Raw genomic sequence first — 17879 nt, forward strand, 5'->3', positions numbered from 1 at the left:
GGCTTTATTAAACAAACCATTATAAAATACTGATTCTTGAAAAGAAATATCTCTTGAAAGTAAACAATGAAAGTACTCACTCAAATAAAACCTTCAGCAAAAGTCAAATAAATACACATTATACATCTATCACAGTTATATATTATTCCAAAACGTTACAACTAAAGTTTGTTAGGCTCAAACTGACCACTTCCAGAGCCCTCAGTCCGACTATCCAAACAGCAAGGTGCACACTGCTCAATCAGAGGCACGAGTTTTCCCTGTTGATGTAGTTCCTTGGTATCAGAGCCTCCTCCAATACAGTTCCCATTGATAAACACTCTTGGTACCTAGAAAGACATAATCACAGTTGAATGTCGTTTTAAAAATAACTCCGTATGTTCATATTATAGACACACCTTAAAAAAAACATCCGTGAGCAGAAAAAAGTCTTACCGTTCGGGCTCCGGTCATTTGCGCAAGCGCTTCTTGAAGCGTTCTCCCATCGTGACGTTCATCCAATTCAATGACTTTATATGTAGCGCCAATTTCGTTGAATACGTTCTTGGCCATCTTACAGTAAGGACATGTAGTTTTCGAGAATATCACGACACAATTGTGAGATACGACATCCTGTGAAAGAAAAAAAACCCACCAACTGGCCGTTATTGGCTGAATCGCAAGGTACCTGGGTAGATATTTTGCACAAGATCGCTAGATGTTGCATGTTACATATTTAGGTGCGTACCTGCACGAATTGAGTATGAGTCGATAAACCCCCAGGCGAGGTCGACGTAAAATTTCCCATCCTGCAAGAAAACAAAAGATTAAGGTGACCCATGGCCATAACAATGCACGTAGTTAACTGCCTAGTTATGGTTACTAGATTAAATATTCTTTAAACAAGCAAATCTGAGCAACTACTGCTACGGATTACAGAACACACACTATCGCATAAAGCAACAAATAATTTACCACCTTGTCATAATCACTGCTGGGTAAGAGGACAGAACCTCTGGCTGAAACAACACTAATACCATTACAATGAGGGCAACGCTGCATTTGCGTGGTTGTGTCATTGTTCTCTAGCCGTGCAATTATTATGCAGCACGAGTTAAAACAACTATTTTGCGTTTGCAACGTAGCAACTATCTGCTATTGCCAGCCTGCCAAGTAAGCTAAACCAATAATCTGAGTCTAGCCAGTCACCTAGTTTGTAGGCAGCTACGTTCATTAGGAACATTAGCTGACGGATAAACAGGTCGGCCTTCATTATGGCCAATGACATCGTTGAAGTTGACCATTGTTAGCTTGCTACAGAATGTAGGCTAACTAGTGAGCCAATTCCAAATATAGCTATAGCCGGTAGTAGCGTCAAGCTTTGTGACACAGACTTCTGACTGTCACCACAGTGCTAAGATGAAACAGCTTTGTTTCAGCATTCAAATACAATGCCACCTGATCAGTAATTTGTTCAGATCGCGTTAACACAGTGTTGTCATGCAAGCCAGCTAAATACATAACGTTAGCTAGTCCTGACAGTTAAAAGGAGAAATGAGGTAGCTAGCTAGCAAGCAAATGACCTTAAACAAAAGTGCCGTGTGGGCTTAAAAATGGATCTTGCCGCAAACATTTCAGGTAGTTCAACGGAAGAATAAGTATTTTAACCAAGTAGCTATCCATATGGGTTGTGTACAATACTAATACTGCTGTCCAGTGTCCAGTCTACCTTACCACTCAAAAGCTCATACTAACCTTTATGCCTAAATCTACACCCGGAAGCACATGGCGATTTTAAACTAGTGTAGCTATTACGCAACAAAATCTCTGCGGGTTTACGTACGTCAATGCAGCGGAAGTGCTCCTGGAAACCCATGAATCTGTAGTAAGAATATCTTAATGATAATATTAGCTAACAGCTACGTTCATACAATGTTACAGTTAGTGGACTGCGTAGCGCTTCCACAAACCTGTTTGCTTGTTTAAAGCAAACATTCTAAGATATAGCCACATTTTTCAGTCCTGTCCCAATATAAATAGCTGCCCGAGTTTGTAATGATGGCGGAGAGATCTTGGGATTGCGGAGAACCTATACATACCGCCATCTACTGTGGTGGAGTAAAACCAACAATAACAATCGTAACATCAAAATTCTACCATTCATGCCGTTGCAAAACAGGAACCTGAGCGTCCATTTATAAAAATCCCTACCTGCACCGTTTACTCCCTAACAAACCACATTGATGTTAATTCTGTAACCCCAATTAATGAAACCTTCACCTATAGTTTAATATTGTTTAATATACCTCTCACACATAGTACATGCTCTGTTGTCTCAGGCACCAAACACATCCTATTATTAGTCTATTATTATATTTCCCTACTTGGTGTAGAGACAAATGTAACCTAGAATGTCCAAATATCAATCTTATTTAAATTTATTATCTTCTATTGTTCCCTCGGAACCCTCAGTAAAACACTGGCTGCTGTATCTGATCTACCATCGCTATCACAAAGTGCTTGCCACTCAGTAGTTACTACCACCTTGCTGAGTAGCTTCCTTACCTCTATTCTACTTATTTTCAAAGCCCATTTAGCCAGCAAATACACTAGTTCAGGCCTCACCCTAACATGAGATGATACCCCCGAAAAAAGAAGATGCATTAATACCTGTATTATGGAATTGGTGAAGAAGAACAAATACCAGGTGGAAAACCCCAGCTTCAGAAAGTAAAAGTCCTACCATTTATTTGTTCTAGCCATTCACTAAACAAGGTGATTTCACTAATTAGCTCCTCTACCTGGCTGAAGAGTTGTGCTAATTAAATTCAGCTTGTGTGGTGCATGGGTGGAACAAATATGTGGCAGGACTTTTACTCTCTGAAGCTGGGGTTTTCCACTTCTGACAAATACTTTATAATTACTGCATTTGTCTTGACTGGTTAAGATAATTTATGCTGATGATGAATCTGAACGTACCCGATCAGGCTTGAGCTCCTCCTCTCTCTGTACAGCCAACGTATAAGCACAGACTCCATCAGGCTTTTACATAGTTTGTTACCAAACAGTGAAGCATGACTTTAATTTCATTCAGGAAAATTGGACCCATCTGTAAATTATAGGTAAAATGATCTATACATCCTAGACGGACAATTGCCTACATGGCACATCCTACAAACAGATATGCTCACATTTAAGTTGCTCCAGGAGCTCCAAATTAACATTAGGCCCTTTGAAATTCCAAGGAGGCACTTGAGGTATCATAATCCATATACCATTCCCTCTTATCCCATATATGTTATCTAATTCTTTAAAAGGCTCCTTTTTTAATAGAGCGCTCCAAACTGTCATCTAAAATGGCCTTAGTATGACTGTCAAAACTACCCTGTATCATAATCCAATATACAGCTGCAGGTCTCGAACAGTATCTGCTAAGTACACCTGTAAGGCACAGCCAGGGAAGATGTAAATCACATTCACACCATGTCTTGGTTGGATTACATCCCATCTTTTCAACAAAATCTGTGCAGGAACATAGTACACCATACTCCCTAGTTGAGTGCAGACTGGAATAACGTATAGTAAATATTAATTAGTGAATGTCTTTAAGTCTCACGGTCATTTCAGCTTCACTGGCTTCCTATATTTTGTTTTCATGTTATTAATATGGATATTATTATATCCAAATATCCAAACAAGCAAGTTTTAGATATTGAAAATTTGAAACAGCCAGTTGACAGTGCAGTTATCAACTTCTCTGACGTCTTGGTCTTTACGGACAACAAAATGTATGTTCCCACCTCTTTTCCAAATCACCCCATAACCAGCACACAGTGCCATCCCTACTTTACCTCCCACATCACCCACAATAGAGAAAACATCATCAATCATCATCTTGAAAAGAAGAGGGCCGATTACACTGGTATGCCTTTCTGCACAGTTAAACTACACAGAGCAAAACCTCCTTTAACCTGCACAGTTCTGACGAACCAAAAACTTGAAACCCAGTTATACAACCTACCATCCACACCCAGTCATTAAAGTTTAATCATGAGCCCTTCACACCTAAGCAAGGTCAAAAACAGGAACTTGGATTTCCTTTATGACTAAAACCTTCTTGATATGCGCTTCTAATCTTAAGACATTATCCAGAGTAGACTGACCTTTATGGAAGACACTCTACACTGGAGAAAACAGCCCACTACTCTTCATAACACAGTTCAGACTGCCTATTACCATCCTCGCCATTGGAAAGGCTCTAACTTGCAAAAACAGAAGCAAGATGAGATAACCTCTACACTTCTACCCATCATTGTCATCATGATCATCATCATCATCATGGAATCTGTCAAGGCTGTCAAGTATTATTGTTTTTCTTCTGTCATGCATTTATTCTGCTTTGTTAATACTTTTATCTTCTGCAAAAGGAATGGCAGGAATTGTATGCTTTTGTTAACCCAAACAAGTCTTCAGCATGAACAGTAGTTACTTCCTTAACAGTAAAAGCTGGTTACATGGTTTCATTTCAAGTTACTTCAAGAGTCACTGTGTCTAAAATTAGAGTACAGTAAGCCTTTATGAGAGCATGATACACTCAGGAGATGGACGTCAGAGCTGAAGAAGCACATTGGTGTAAAGCGAACATACTTCTCTCTTTATCAGACCTGATTGACTACATTCTTCTAATTTCTGGTAAATCTGCTCTTGCATAGTTTGCATTTGACTTCAAGGTCTGTGTAGACTGAGCTAGGACAGTTTTGGAGGGCTCTCAGAACTGTTTAAGAAAACATGGAGGACAAATTGCTACAAATTTTGATTTCCAAAGGAGTACAGCATAGCCAGAATAACAAATATTATGCTTAATCTGATTTACTTTAATAAGTATGTTGGTGTGCAAACAAGTAGCATGCCACATGCAAGCTACATACTATTCTCTGGATACTACACTCATCATGGTGCATCAGTGGTGGAATGAGCAATCCACCACTCACAGGACTACAGAACAACTCCATGCACTTAAAGACATTATTTTCTGGGTTCATCTATTATGAAACAGCATGTTTGGCATATATCAACAGCATACATGTTTTTATTAATTTCTTAGGTAGAAAGTTTAATTGGTCATTGCACTGTGGTTTTTAAGACCTTTGTTGCATCTAATGGTTAACAAAAATGAGCTATAATTTTGCCTACATTTTGTAAATCATTCAATTGTACATGAGTCCCTTTTCCTCATTCTTTCTTCTGGCTGACTCTGTGTGACAGAGTGCTGTCACTACGGTTGAGTATGCGCTCTGACTGCCATACCAATGACCCTGGCTCTTTGGCATTGCGGTCAAGCTGCAGGTTTGGCACCCTGTAGACTCGGGTTCGAGGCCGGGTGGGTGACTGCTCTTACCCTTTGCTACGTATGGTATCAGAGTGGGATGGCTTGCTGCGAGACCATTGGAGGCGTGCCCAGTGTGTGAGCCGTATCAGGGACCCCCAGTTTAGGTTGACCCTGGTGTGAGGGACCCCGGAGATGGGTGAAGCACCAGTGAGTGGGGCACCCTGAGATGGGAGGAGTACGGTGAGGGATTGCGTGAGGGACGCCTTGGTGCCTGAAGTGCATGGGTGCACTTCCCGAAGGGGAGGGCAGTGTGACAGAGTGCTGTCACTATGGTTGAGTATGTGCTCTGACTGACTGCCATACCAAAGAGCCAGGCTCTTTGGCGTTGCGGTCAAGCTGCAGGTTTGGCACCCTGTAGACCTAGGTTTGAGGCCAGGTGGTGTGACTGCTCTCGCCCTTCGCTACACTCTAGCTTCAGCATTACATTCCCTTTCAGCTTTCATTCCCCATTTACCCACAACCTTCTCCTCATCAGTTTTGTCTGCTCCTTCAGACCTCATGGTCAATGGTACTGCTTCCGCTTTAATGTCTGCCCTCTCAATAATGCTTTATGCCGTCTCCCTCGTCAACCAGGACTGCCCGCTCTACACTTTCCAACCCCTGGCTCTCATCCTCACTGTGCGTGACAGATGGAAACTGCTCTCTGCAGAAAACAGATGGAAGAGGACCAAGCCTCCTGCTGGTCTTAACACCATCCTGTTGTCAGTTTCTTCTCTGTTCTCAGCAATAAAAAAGCATAACACCCCAAATCTGAGGTTACCACCAACAATCCCCTTTAACCGTTTTCCTCAATAATCCCCCATCCTCCACTTCCCCTTCTGGTCTCATCCTCTCTTCTGTTGTACCTCCTGTATTGATGAAAACAGTTTGCCACTAATAAAAGAAGTTGTTTAATTCCCATTCCATCATTTTTTAAATTTTTGCTATCTATATTAGATTGTTAGATCATTCAATTTGATTTCTAAAAATGAATAATATGTTAAAGCTTCCTTTATTCCAGTTTAATGGTTTGGTCAAGCACCACTGTTGTTTTAAATATAAAAAATATTCAATGTACATTCAAGCATCTCTCTGTTTTAATTGTATATCTACAACTTAATGGCTCTCATATAGTTATGAGTCTCAAAATAAATAATCCTTCACCAACAATTCCTATTAACCACAGTATAATTTGATGTGAACACTTAAACTGTGGATTTGTATGGCAACATTGATATCTAGTATGAAAAAAAAATCATCCAAGGACTGATTACATTTATTCCCTTTGGTAGGATATATTTTGTAGTTTGCCCACTTGGTGGAGTTATAGATCTTTTTCTGAGTGAGTTACAGAAAATGGCAGTTTTACATTACGCTTTCCACATTCATTGCAGTTTGGGGTCAAATGTAGCATTTTATTTAATTTCCAAAGTTTAACAGTCCGATATATGAAAGATTGGGCTTGGTAGCATGAACTCCCTATTTCAGTACTTACCATCAACGAAGATGAATATTATATTAACTCTGGGTCATCATCTGTTAAGAATATTGGCTAGCAAAACCACTGTTGCTATAAAAACATTATCACTTAATGGACTTGAATGAGGATATCATATTGAAAAAGAGTTTTGCTCACATTAGAAATTAGATAAATATACTGTCAGGGGAGACTGAGGGTGGAGGATATAATAGCATATTACAAATTTAACAAAAGTGATTGATCTAATTGAAATTATTGCCAAAGAAGTGAGGAACGTGTACAGTACAATGTATATAGGTCGGCAGTGGTAGCCAAAGCAGGGAAAGATAATTGAAATCATTAGCCACTGGAAGACAGTCTTGGCAATCTTATTGCTGTTCTGTTATGTTTTTGTTCCTGTTCATTAGCCCTATAATAGTGGTTTGAAAAACAGAGAATAGCAGTAAAACAACTTGAGAACTGTGAAATCTGTTATTTACATGACATCTCTCTGAAAAGAAAATCTGGATGATGATGATGATGATGATGATAATAATCATCATCATCATCATCATCATACATGTTTGGGCTAGTTGGTTGTGATTTCTTACTTTAACTGAACTTATTTAACTGAACTTAATTAACTTTCACCATACAAGTGGAAAAAAACACAAACTGTTCTTGTCGATTGAATATTGATTTCATAGGCAGCAGACCGCTCATTGATTGAAATTAACCAAATGAAGCTAGCTCAGCCAAGGAACTCATTGACTTTCAAGGTACCAGTAAAATCTGTATTGTTAGCTGATTGTTATTTGATTATGTGTTTCCACTCATCTAAAGCCAAATACTGTGATTTTCCAATTGTTACCTATAGGAGTTTGTTTACTGAAATGAGTTTACTGAAACCCATGCCCGTAGCTTGCTGGTGTTCAAGCATGCATGTAGGTGTGTTTCCTACTGATTGAGAGGCATTCTAAAGGGCAAAGACAAAGGCTAGCACATACTGAAGCACTAAAGTAGCTTTACTGTTAAATGCAAAATTATTTATATTATCTGCAGTGATGTCATCTAAAATAATATGATCTTTTGCTGGCATGCCACAATATACTGGAGTTAGTAAATTGGCAGGGTAGAAGTATAGTTTTGTACCAACAGCTTTGTCTCTCTGTAAGAGACCAGCAATTGTTAGAAACAGGCATTTAACAGAAGTTTTACATTATTATTTTTACTTTTATTCAATAAATGACAATTGCTTCAGCTATTATTTTATGAGAAATAAAAACATTGCAACTAAGCTTCAGCTAGATATAATATTCACTGTGTCTAATTGCCCATATTAAGTTAGCAACAGTTTTTCAAATATGACTATTTTGCCCTGTTTACAGCTATATTTTAAAAGGTGTTACCATGTAAAAGATTGCCGAGTTCATTGGAAGTCAAGATGATGATAAAAAAAGCCTTTCTATTATTCATGCTTTCTGAACAGTTACAGTATGTCCTTAGTGAGTTCCACTGCAATGATATGAAGCTCCAGTTATTCCCAGATTACATATTTTAAAGCTTACCACCCTGGGACCATCCCCATTAATAACCTTCAAGGAACTGAGATAGCTGACTTGTGCTTTCTTCACTCCTCTCCATTTCTGCTGAGATTTTATTGTGTTCTTCAGAGGGGAAGGAAACAAAATGCTTGGTTGTAATCACCATCGATCAAAATGTTACTTATCCACTGCACTTGATTACTAACCGTTGCTATTCTGCTAAGTCTGCAGTAGGTGAACTGCATGATCATTCATTATTAGCTGTCTTCAATAAAATAACTCACTCAATCCATAGTTCTTACTAAGCAAGGAAATGCAGCACATCTGACTGCAATTCCTCCTCTTTGATTCTGAAGTCAGTGAGGGTTCTCTTTTATAAGTCAGGACTCACCCCAAAGGTTGTAATCTTTTTTTCTAGTGATCTGCTGGGTTTAAGAAATAGGTTTTTAAATCTTCATATAAGCTTCTCTGTGTATCGAGTGGAAACCTGACCAGTTGTGATACCTGCATAATAGGGATTTGTAAGGGATATTAGTACTTGAGACACAGTACTCTTTTATGTTATTCTCATGATGAAATCATTCTAAGAATTGTCAATATTCCTGAGCCTTTTCTTAATTACATGTATGCTGTTTTTAGGTTTTAACCCATAATGGTTAATGTTGGTTGGTTAATGATTTTTTCTCTTTCTATAGTCCCATATTTCTTTCTCAAGACTACTGACAGCATCACCTGATTTCAGAGAGATTTGACGCACATATTGATCATAGTCTGTAGATGTATTGATTTTTTTTTTTTTATTGCCCTACATCCAAGGCCGGATGTAAAAAAAAGCCTTTCAATATGGCTACCAAATGTGTCGTCAATAAGGATTCTTTCTTTCATCTCACTTGATGGATACGCCTGTGACCCTACTGGTAATATCTGAACTGGTGTAGATCAGTTAATCTCATAATTATTTAAGATGAAATGTCTCCAGCAGTGCACAGCTGCAGATGGGATTTCTGGAGATTACCTTCAATTATTGTGTAAACCTTTTATAAGTAGTTATCAGAGTGATCTGTGCAAAGCCTCTGATGTTAAATGATTTGAGAATAATACATTTTATAGTACTGGAGGAGGCAGAACATGTGTACTTAATACAGTATCTGTGTGCTCAATGAGAAAGGAGCATGTGCTTTGAGATACAACAGTTTTCTGTTTAAATAGATGATTTATTTTATGGGTAAACTGAAAATATGTAAATCAATCATCACAAAGAAGATGTAATTTGATATAAGATGCAATATGTATAAAATACTTACATTGTCCTTTGAAAGGTTATTCTGTTACCGTTGTCATACTCCTGGTGTTTCATTGTAGTTTAGCTTCTCGTCTCTCTGCTGGCTGTGTGCTTGCTCTATTTCCTCAACCAGATGACCTCACTATTAGTCATCAGAATTTTGCTTGGTTTGTTTTTCTAGGTTGCCACGTGTCTTGAAAAAAAGCATGGTGGGTACCATATCAAATAATATGTAATAATAATATACAGAGATTATATTAGCTTTTTTTATGTGTAGCAGCAGCAATAATTAACAATAAACAGATTTCAGAATTCTGTTCACTCTTTTTCAAATGTTAACAGTAGTGAGCAGTGACCACCAGAATGTGGTCACCCAGGAAGCAGAGTAATGTGGCTTTACAGTGAGATATATTGATTGGAACTTGGTGAATTGCATTTGGTTGCATTTGCCTGGACTATGTCATCAAAAAAGCCACAATTGCAGGCACTCTTGTAGACTGTTGTCCCTAGAGGAGAAAAACTCAACAATATCCAATGCTTACACTTACAAGGTGATTAAAATGGCTGCAAGGAAAGGAAGGGACACCCTGATGTGTTGTTTTTAAAGTCCCTTAATCCCACTAGAACAATGGTTTGAAGTTCAAATACAGCCACCCTAATTGGGTGGGAGTATGTACTGCTAGTCTGCAGATGGTGAGAAAGAGAAAATACATTTTCAGCTGTCTGATTAAACCATTGAATTCCTCATTCTTCTTTCATTCCCCTGTGTAATATTTCTCTTGAAGCATCAGACAAGGCTAGCTTTTTTGTGTTCACCGTGCCATTAAAGGTGACATTTGTTTTAGGAGGGTTACTGGAATGTGCCAAGTAAGTATTCTCTTGAAAGCTGTCAACATAAATTGCCTTTTTAGGAAGAGCGCAGTTGACATAAATTGGATTGGTGTGATGTCAAGTCAGTATATAAATGCCCAGTGAAAGCATGTCTGAATTCTTCTGACAGTGTGCAGTGCCAAGAGTTTTGCTAGGTATTGGAGAAGCAGTAGAAGGATGGTGTACCTTGGATTTCTTCTTGTTATTCAGTCTGGATGTTGTGTGCTTTGCTACCACTTTCCAGGGGGTGGACACCAGCAGTTTCAGTTGTTAAATGTATCTGAGAGATTTCACAGCCTCTTGAGCACAGTAATCCATGGCCATCCATACAAGATGGCAAATAAAATGTACCCTGGGGAGATCTGAGCGGAATAAAAACTGTGTCATTCAAGTGTATCACGCTGATAATTGGAAATGCCCAAGATGTGAAAAACGTATTACTGCTTTACAGGGCAAAAAGATGCCATGTCGTAAATATTGCCCCCAATTTTTATTGATCAATGCTGTGTTACAGTAGTTCACATTTGGTCCAATAGATAGTGAATAGTATTTGGGTGCATTTTGACATTTGATTTTACACCACATTGGGTTGCAATGCTGGGGTTTCGGAGTGGTTTTCAATGGGGCTCATTAATACTTAATGTCTCAGGATTGTTTCAGATGTGTAATTTGTGTATTTAGATTAGCTGTTAATACCTACTTGTGTGTCTATTGAGTTAGCCTACTTGCTTGAACAAATGTTTGATACCATGAACTACTTCCATTTACCATTATGATGTCTTTCTGTTCATGTCTTTGTTGTACACAAACAAATGCTACCTTCCTACTGTTTAATACTGTTGCGATAATTGCTACCAACAGTTTTGATTTTCATGCAGAAGTGACAAGTTATGGATTTTAAAAATATTTTTGATTCTGACATGTCACAGCCAAACAGACAAAAGCATGTGATCTCAGTGTTACGTTGTGTAATACTTTGTTCTCACAGAAGGTGGCAGAGGTGATTTGACATAATGATCAAATGAGGTTCTGATGCTGCCTGCAGCCATGTTTGTGTTGCTGCATGTTTCCAAGAATGTACGTTGTTGGGTTTGTTCGTTTTCCTTTGTTGCTCAATAAAAAATTATATGGAGATAAATTGTTTATTATTTTGGAACCGCTGCAGCAGTGAGGAAAGTGTATGGTTTAAGAATATTGATGCATCTAATGAAGGCCTGCAGTTCCAGGAATTATATTTTACTGACTGCTTTGTATAATCATATCTGACATAATCAGCAGTCATTTGGCTACAGTTTTTATGTGACCTTATGACACATAGTGTTGGAAGGGCACATGTGAGCCAGATCAGCCAGGAAAACCATTGCATCCTGCCTTTAGACTTGTCCAGTTGGTCAGACAGCATTCCCAAACAACTTGCTAAATGTGGCCTGGAAACAGAGCAAAGCTCCTGCAGCATATATCTTGATATTTTATATTACATTCATTCATCTACTGTAGATTTGTTTATTTATTATTTATTTATTGTATAAACATGTTAATTGGCTGCACAGTTTAATGGCCAAGTTGGTTACTTCAGGATAACATTGGATATGAATGATGTCTCTTTATCTGTGTAGCTTTTGGCATGGATATGTAGGTGCATTTGGGTTAGTGGACTTGCACTATACTATACTGGAGCTTGCTGTCTAGTTAAATCCATTTCACGTTCAATTGGTTGTACAAAGAAACATTCGTATTTCAAGAGTGTTTGCCTCTTTGCTTAAAATGGTCTTTAGAATGAGAAGAGTTTGTTCCATAGTAGTAGCAGTATTAGTATGCAACTGAAATGTTCATGTAATGAAAACAGTGTGAAAGGTTATGAAATGAAAGTTGGATTCAATAACCTGTGACTTTCTAGAGTTTGCTGTATGTAAATTGAAAGTTACAAGAATTCTTACGTCTTGTATGGGAGGTCCTAAAATTGTACTCACTGTATTTTCAGTGTATTTCAATGTATTTTTGTTATTGTTATTTTGAAGCATTCTGATGAAGGAAATGTGACTTGAACAAATTATTGGAAAATGATGCATTACGTTGTATCAAAAAAACTATAAGTTGTCCTTTTGGCCACTGAACATAATTTAAAACTTTATCAGATTCAATAAATGCAGTAGAAACCATTCATGTGCAATACTGTCACTTAAGCAGAAGAGTGTTCAGTGCTTGTGTTGATATTTCTGACGTAAACACAACAATGTTGATATTTCTGATCATCCAGCCTATATTTTCAAAGCAGCAAAAGTCTCTCTGGTGGTTTGTGCTGCAGATCCGACTTCTAGAAAAAGCTTCTTTTGTAGTGTATACTTTCCCCTCTTCAGCAGCCCCAGTCTCTGCAACTCACTGTCACTGATACTTTGCTTTGCAACGTATCTCCAGAGATCAATGACTGGTTACCATGGTAATAAAACAACGCAGCCATTCTTGTGCCTGATTTTATCTGAAATTTGGTACCTTCTTATTTAAACTCTGATGGCAGCGAAGCCCAAACTTGTATGTCTCCCACCTCCCTGTCTCAGATTGCTACCTGTCTGGTATTTTGCAAAAAAAAAAGAAAAAAAAAACCCTGCACAGTAATCACATTTATTTTGTAAAATAATTTGCAGAGTTCATTTTCTGTGAATAAACAATTGCCAGACTCATATTGGTAAGATAGATGAGAATATGACGTGCTTCTCTCAAGCAATGGCACTCTTGTCATTATGCTTAGATGGCAAAGGAGCTATTAGATATTTTCTTCCCTATGCTTTTCTCTGTGCGTTAACTGTATGTGGCTTCGCTTTAAGGGAGCGGGCCTGGTTTATTTATGGGATGACAGATGGGCTAATTATAATGAATAAAGAATGTCAGCATTTCTTTGCAAAGCAGTTGACTTGATTACCTGCCGGAGTGGAGCGGCCGTGGGGGAATGCGGATGAACTCTTGTGACAGTGGAGTCTACATCGCTTCTGAAGCCTGACCTTGTGCAGCAAAGGTTGCTGTGCATGATAATGAGGCTACACAATGTAGAACTCAGAGGAAAAAAAAGAAACTGAGCATATTGGGTCTTGTTTTATTTTTTTTTCTTCAAAAAACAGACTGCACATTACACATACTGAGGTGATTAATCATGGTGCGTGATTGTAGAACTTTGCCAAGAACATCTTTGTGCTCTTGCAGGCACTTGCAGGAAACAGCTGCATAGTGTCATTTTACATATATGGAGAGATAGTGCATGTAGGCCTACTCAAAGGATTAAATAAAGAAATCTTAGACAGCTTCCCCTCTCAGTCTCACTGAATGAAAACAAGAAACTAAAATAAGAAATGCAACACAGCAGTTTCAAATAAAAAACCCTATTTGTATAAAACCTTTGCCTTTTGCTGCAGTTTTATTGCTGTTGTTCTCACACCCCAGACTCTTTCTCAGTGCAATTTTTTTTTTATTTGAATCTTAAATTTAAGCTTTAATCATATGAGGTGACTATGCATGGTTTTGTCTGAAACTAAATAAATTTGGAAAGGAAATAATTAAGAACCATGTGTCCATTCAGTATGTAAGACACTATACTATACTATGTTGGCATGGTTTGCAGGGTGGAATACATTCATTCATATTCATCAAAAATACAGATGACCATTCCATTTTCTTGTAATTTATTCACAATTATAATTATTTAGAACATGTTCAAGTTTTATCATACTGGAATATATTTCATCAAAAGTAATAATTAATAATTGGGAAGTCAGACATTCAAAATGTATTTTTATACATCTCTCATATAACATATTTATTACTACCATTACCCAATGACTTTATCACCTATTACTAACTCACCCTTACTCCTGACCCTGCTCAAACCTTTGGACTAATGGGAAACTAAGCAATTAATGCAAATTGCGAGGCACTACATGCATGCACATCTGTGTAATGACTGAGAACAGAAAGAAAATAAGACACTTTTCAGGATGCAGTTTCCCAACCATGCCCAATGGGAAACCAAAATCAGAGGACTAACCCTTGGGAGGGAGCTTCTGCTGCCATCTCGGGTTACCGGTCGATGTGTAGCACTGTTTGAGAAGGATCTCCATTTATGTCCTTTAATTGACAGTTCCGTTTTTCTGAGCATATTAACACATTTACTGTGAATGCTGACAAAATGAAAAAAAAAAAATATGTATATATATGTATATATACGAAACAAAAAATGCAATCATGTAACAAAATAAGCAGAAAATTCCCACTTTTACAGATGTAACCCAAAGAGCAGTCCAGTAAACGACCATGGGCATTTATCTGCAAACATGACAGACGTAATGTTGAGTGGAAGGACAGAACAGGCACCACAATAGCTGTGTCAGAAACATGCCCTATAATCAAATGCAATAGTTTGCATCAAAACAACCAGAGCATTAGCAGATTGCCACCCCTGTCAAACAAATTACAAATCTGACCACCATTGCAGGCATTGTCACTTCTTTATTTCCACCTTAAGAGCAGCTGTCCCCTGCTTCACATTCGTATCAAACAGAGTGGCTACAAATGAAACAAAATTGGATAAGTGGGCATGAATACACAAGTGTGTGTGTGCGTGTGTGTGTGCGTGTGCGTGTGCGTGTGCGTGTGCGTGTGCGTGTGCGTGTGTGTGTGTGTGTGTGTGTGTGTGTGTGTGTGTGTTTGTGTGTGTTTGTGTGTGTGTGTGTGTGCAGAGACTGGGCGGCAGTGTAGCATAGTGGTTAAGGAGCAGGACTTGTAACCAGTTGCCTGTTCAATCCCTGCTGGGACACTGCTGCTGTACCCTTGGGCAAGGTACTTAACCCACAGTTGCCTCAGTAAATATCCAGCTGTATAAATGGATAACATTGTAAAGAACTGTAACCTATGTAAGTCGCTTTGGATAAAAGCATCTGCCAAATGAATAAATGTAAATGTAAATGAGACCTAAAGGGTAACATATATAGTATATAGGACAACTTTTGACTTGTCAAGATTTTTCACAAACATCAGATGCAAACTCCAAACCACAATACTTTATACTAATGTTATATAATTATAATAAAATTCCAGCATTGTCATGGTGTACTTCCAATGTATGTGAACATATTGTTATGAAAAGTTATCAAATATGCCACAAATTTTGTATAGACTAATGATCATGCATATCATTTGAAAATTAAATTTACTGAGTGAGAGTTGAGATGGTGACAATAGGGCATAAACATCTGAATCTTACAGTGATTATGTGACAGCAGCCCTTTTTATGAATCAATACAAGTCATTTCAAAAGCAATAAATATGAGCTAATGATATCTGCGGAGGAGTCAATGTAGTCAATTTGAATGTGATGTACAAACAAGTACACACAGAATTTGTATCCATTTCATGCAACACCTTTGATCCTACATGGTTTCCTGTTGTTCAAAGATGATACTGTATGGTCTTTTTAATTCTGATAATGTTTTATATTGGTAGCTTGTTGATTTTGGCAGACATAAGGGATCTGGTATTCAGTCAGTACTGAAGAACATGTGGTTTGTCCTGATGGGTCTGTTTGTAAAACTAGCATGGAACGCCACTTGTATCTCTTCCAATTTTAAAACTGTCACTTTTATTTAGGCTTTCATTGCCCTTATCTTGATTCCTGCAATTTCTTTTAATGAAACTCGGACATAACAAGTTAGTCTGCAACATCAATCACTCCAATTAAGTGGAGGCTGTGTGTAGAAACACATTGAAGACTTTATTAGAAACAAAAGATTAACTGGAGGCACAGTGAGAACAAATTAACTTTTGCTGCAGTCCTTCTTTCATTTTTCCCCTACACAAGGCCAAAAATAATTTAAACGATATGTATTCCTGTTACAAGGTATCTACCTTAAATATCTAGCATTTGGAAACACTGTATTTTGTTTCATTTGAAAGTCCTTTGCAATCAATAGTTATTGGAATCTTTGTTCTTCTCCAAGATAACTAAGCTGCAGGAAATACAAATTATATAAGCATACGGTTATTAAGGTGTCTGTTTCCAGATGAACTGTTTTTACAAGGGCAGGCTCTGTACAAGGAGTGAACAATCTTTCCTTGTGAAACTAGTCAGACGTTGCTTCTGTATCCAGGCAGCAGCGAGGCTTGTTACAAGCCTTTGTGTCACAGGGCCCCATATACAGTATTTTGTTTCCTGCAGATGGCTTTAAACTATTCTGTTCACCTTCAGATTGTAAACAACATTCACCACTTGAGCTGTTGTACACAGTAAGTCTGCAAAGCATCAGTGTTAAAGGTCTGAGTGATGTTGAAAAACTGTGAAATGCTGTGAAAGCAAAATGGCATTCACATATCTGATTTAGGTCATAATCCCAACATCAGTTGTTCATATTTAAAACAAGTGAAATTTTAGAGTAATCCATACAATTACATTGTAATTTCATATTTAGTTGTCTGACTCTACCCTAACAGCTCATTCTGAGTGTGAAAATGTCAGTAACCTGACATGTGTGACACAATATTTTGACACATTTAAAAAGTACAGTGTGGTCTTATTTAGTTCAGTGTTCCCATGCTGTTAAAAGGTGTGTAGGTTGGGAAAGGCTGTATAAAATGCAAATGAAAAGTCTGTGACAGCAATCATCTTGTTAAACAGGAGTCTTGTTTCGATGCGTAGTGATATGTCCCTGTACACTGAAATTTGTTTTCAGAAATGATATACCATGATAATCAAAATTCTTATTGACCAGTCAGCAAGCAGGACCATAAACTACCATTTATCCCATAGATTTTTCTTTGACAGGGTCTTCCTTTTAAGCATTTGTTACTGGAAATTTTAAGAGATGGTTAATTTAGAGGAATGCTCTAAGCATTCAGAATGGTTTGAAGATTTGTGGATCTGTACAGTTATTCGCTTCCTCTTTCAATTTCTTAATGTGCTTCTCACCAATATACAATGTTATCAGGGTCAGGTAGGAACTTGTACCCACATACCTACTACTAGATGGCTGATTTAGAGTTGCCTGCTGTCTTTAGCTCCCTCTGAAGTTCTTCTAACCTTCCCTTACAGCATTACCAGACATTAGTCTCATGGTGTTATGCTATCTCTGAAATTTACCACCAGCTTTGAGCTGCATTCCTCACAAGCTGCTTATACTGAGAAGACTAGATCCTGGCATGACAGAAGCCATTATCCGTCCCACACCATCATAAAGGCTCACACAGGATTTCATACACCTGCCAAATGAGTCCTGCTTTCATGCAGTACCCTTCCCTGTGCACTGCTTGTTTCTAAGGGAATCCCAATTAGTTTCAAGCCTGAATGCAGCATGTCATACTGCAGGTGTTCTGAGGTCATAGTGAAAGTTTTGGCTGAGA

At 38.1% G+C, this 17879-nt stretch overlaps 1 protein-coding gene across 2 annotated transcripts; it reads right to left on the minus strand.

Annotated features, from left to right (window-relative positions):
- Nucleotides 1-135: 135 nt before the first annotated feature.
- glrx2 (glutaredoxin 2) lies at nucleotides 136-1764 on the minus strand. 2 transcript variants are annotated; one of them, XM_036522701.1, is made up of 4 exons: nucleotides 1735-1764; nucleotides 728-788; nucleotides 436-612; nucleotides 136-329 (listed from the first exon to the last, which is right to left on the minus strand). In XM_036522701.1, exons 2-4 carry the CDS (start codon nucleotides 785-787, stop codon nucleotides 162-164), a joined length of 405 nt encoding a protein of 134 aa, XP_036378594.1. In that variant the 5' UTR covers nucleotide 788; nucleotides 1735-1764; the 3' UTR covers nucleotides 136-161. The 2 variants fall into 2 exon arrangements, with proteins under 2 accessions (XP_036378594.1, XP_036378593.1); XM_036522700.1 differs by lacking the exon at nucleotides 1735-1764 and adding an exon at nucleotides 1563-1729.
- Nucleotides 1765-17879: the final 16115 nt, after the last annotated feature.

Source organism: Megalops cyprinoides, chromosome 2 (assembly GCF_013368585.1).
Source record: "Megalops cyprinoides isolate fMegCyp1 chromosome 2, fMegCyp1.pri, whole genome shotgun sequence".
Lineage (NCBI taxonomy): Eukaryota > Metazoa > Chordata > Actinopteri > Elopiformes > Megalopidae > Megalops > Megalops cyprinoides.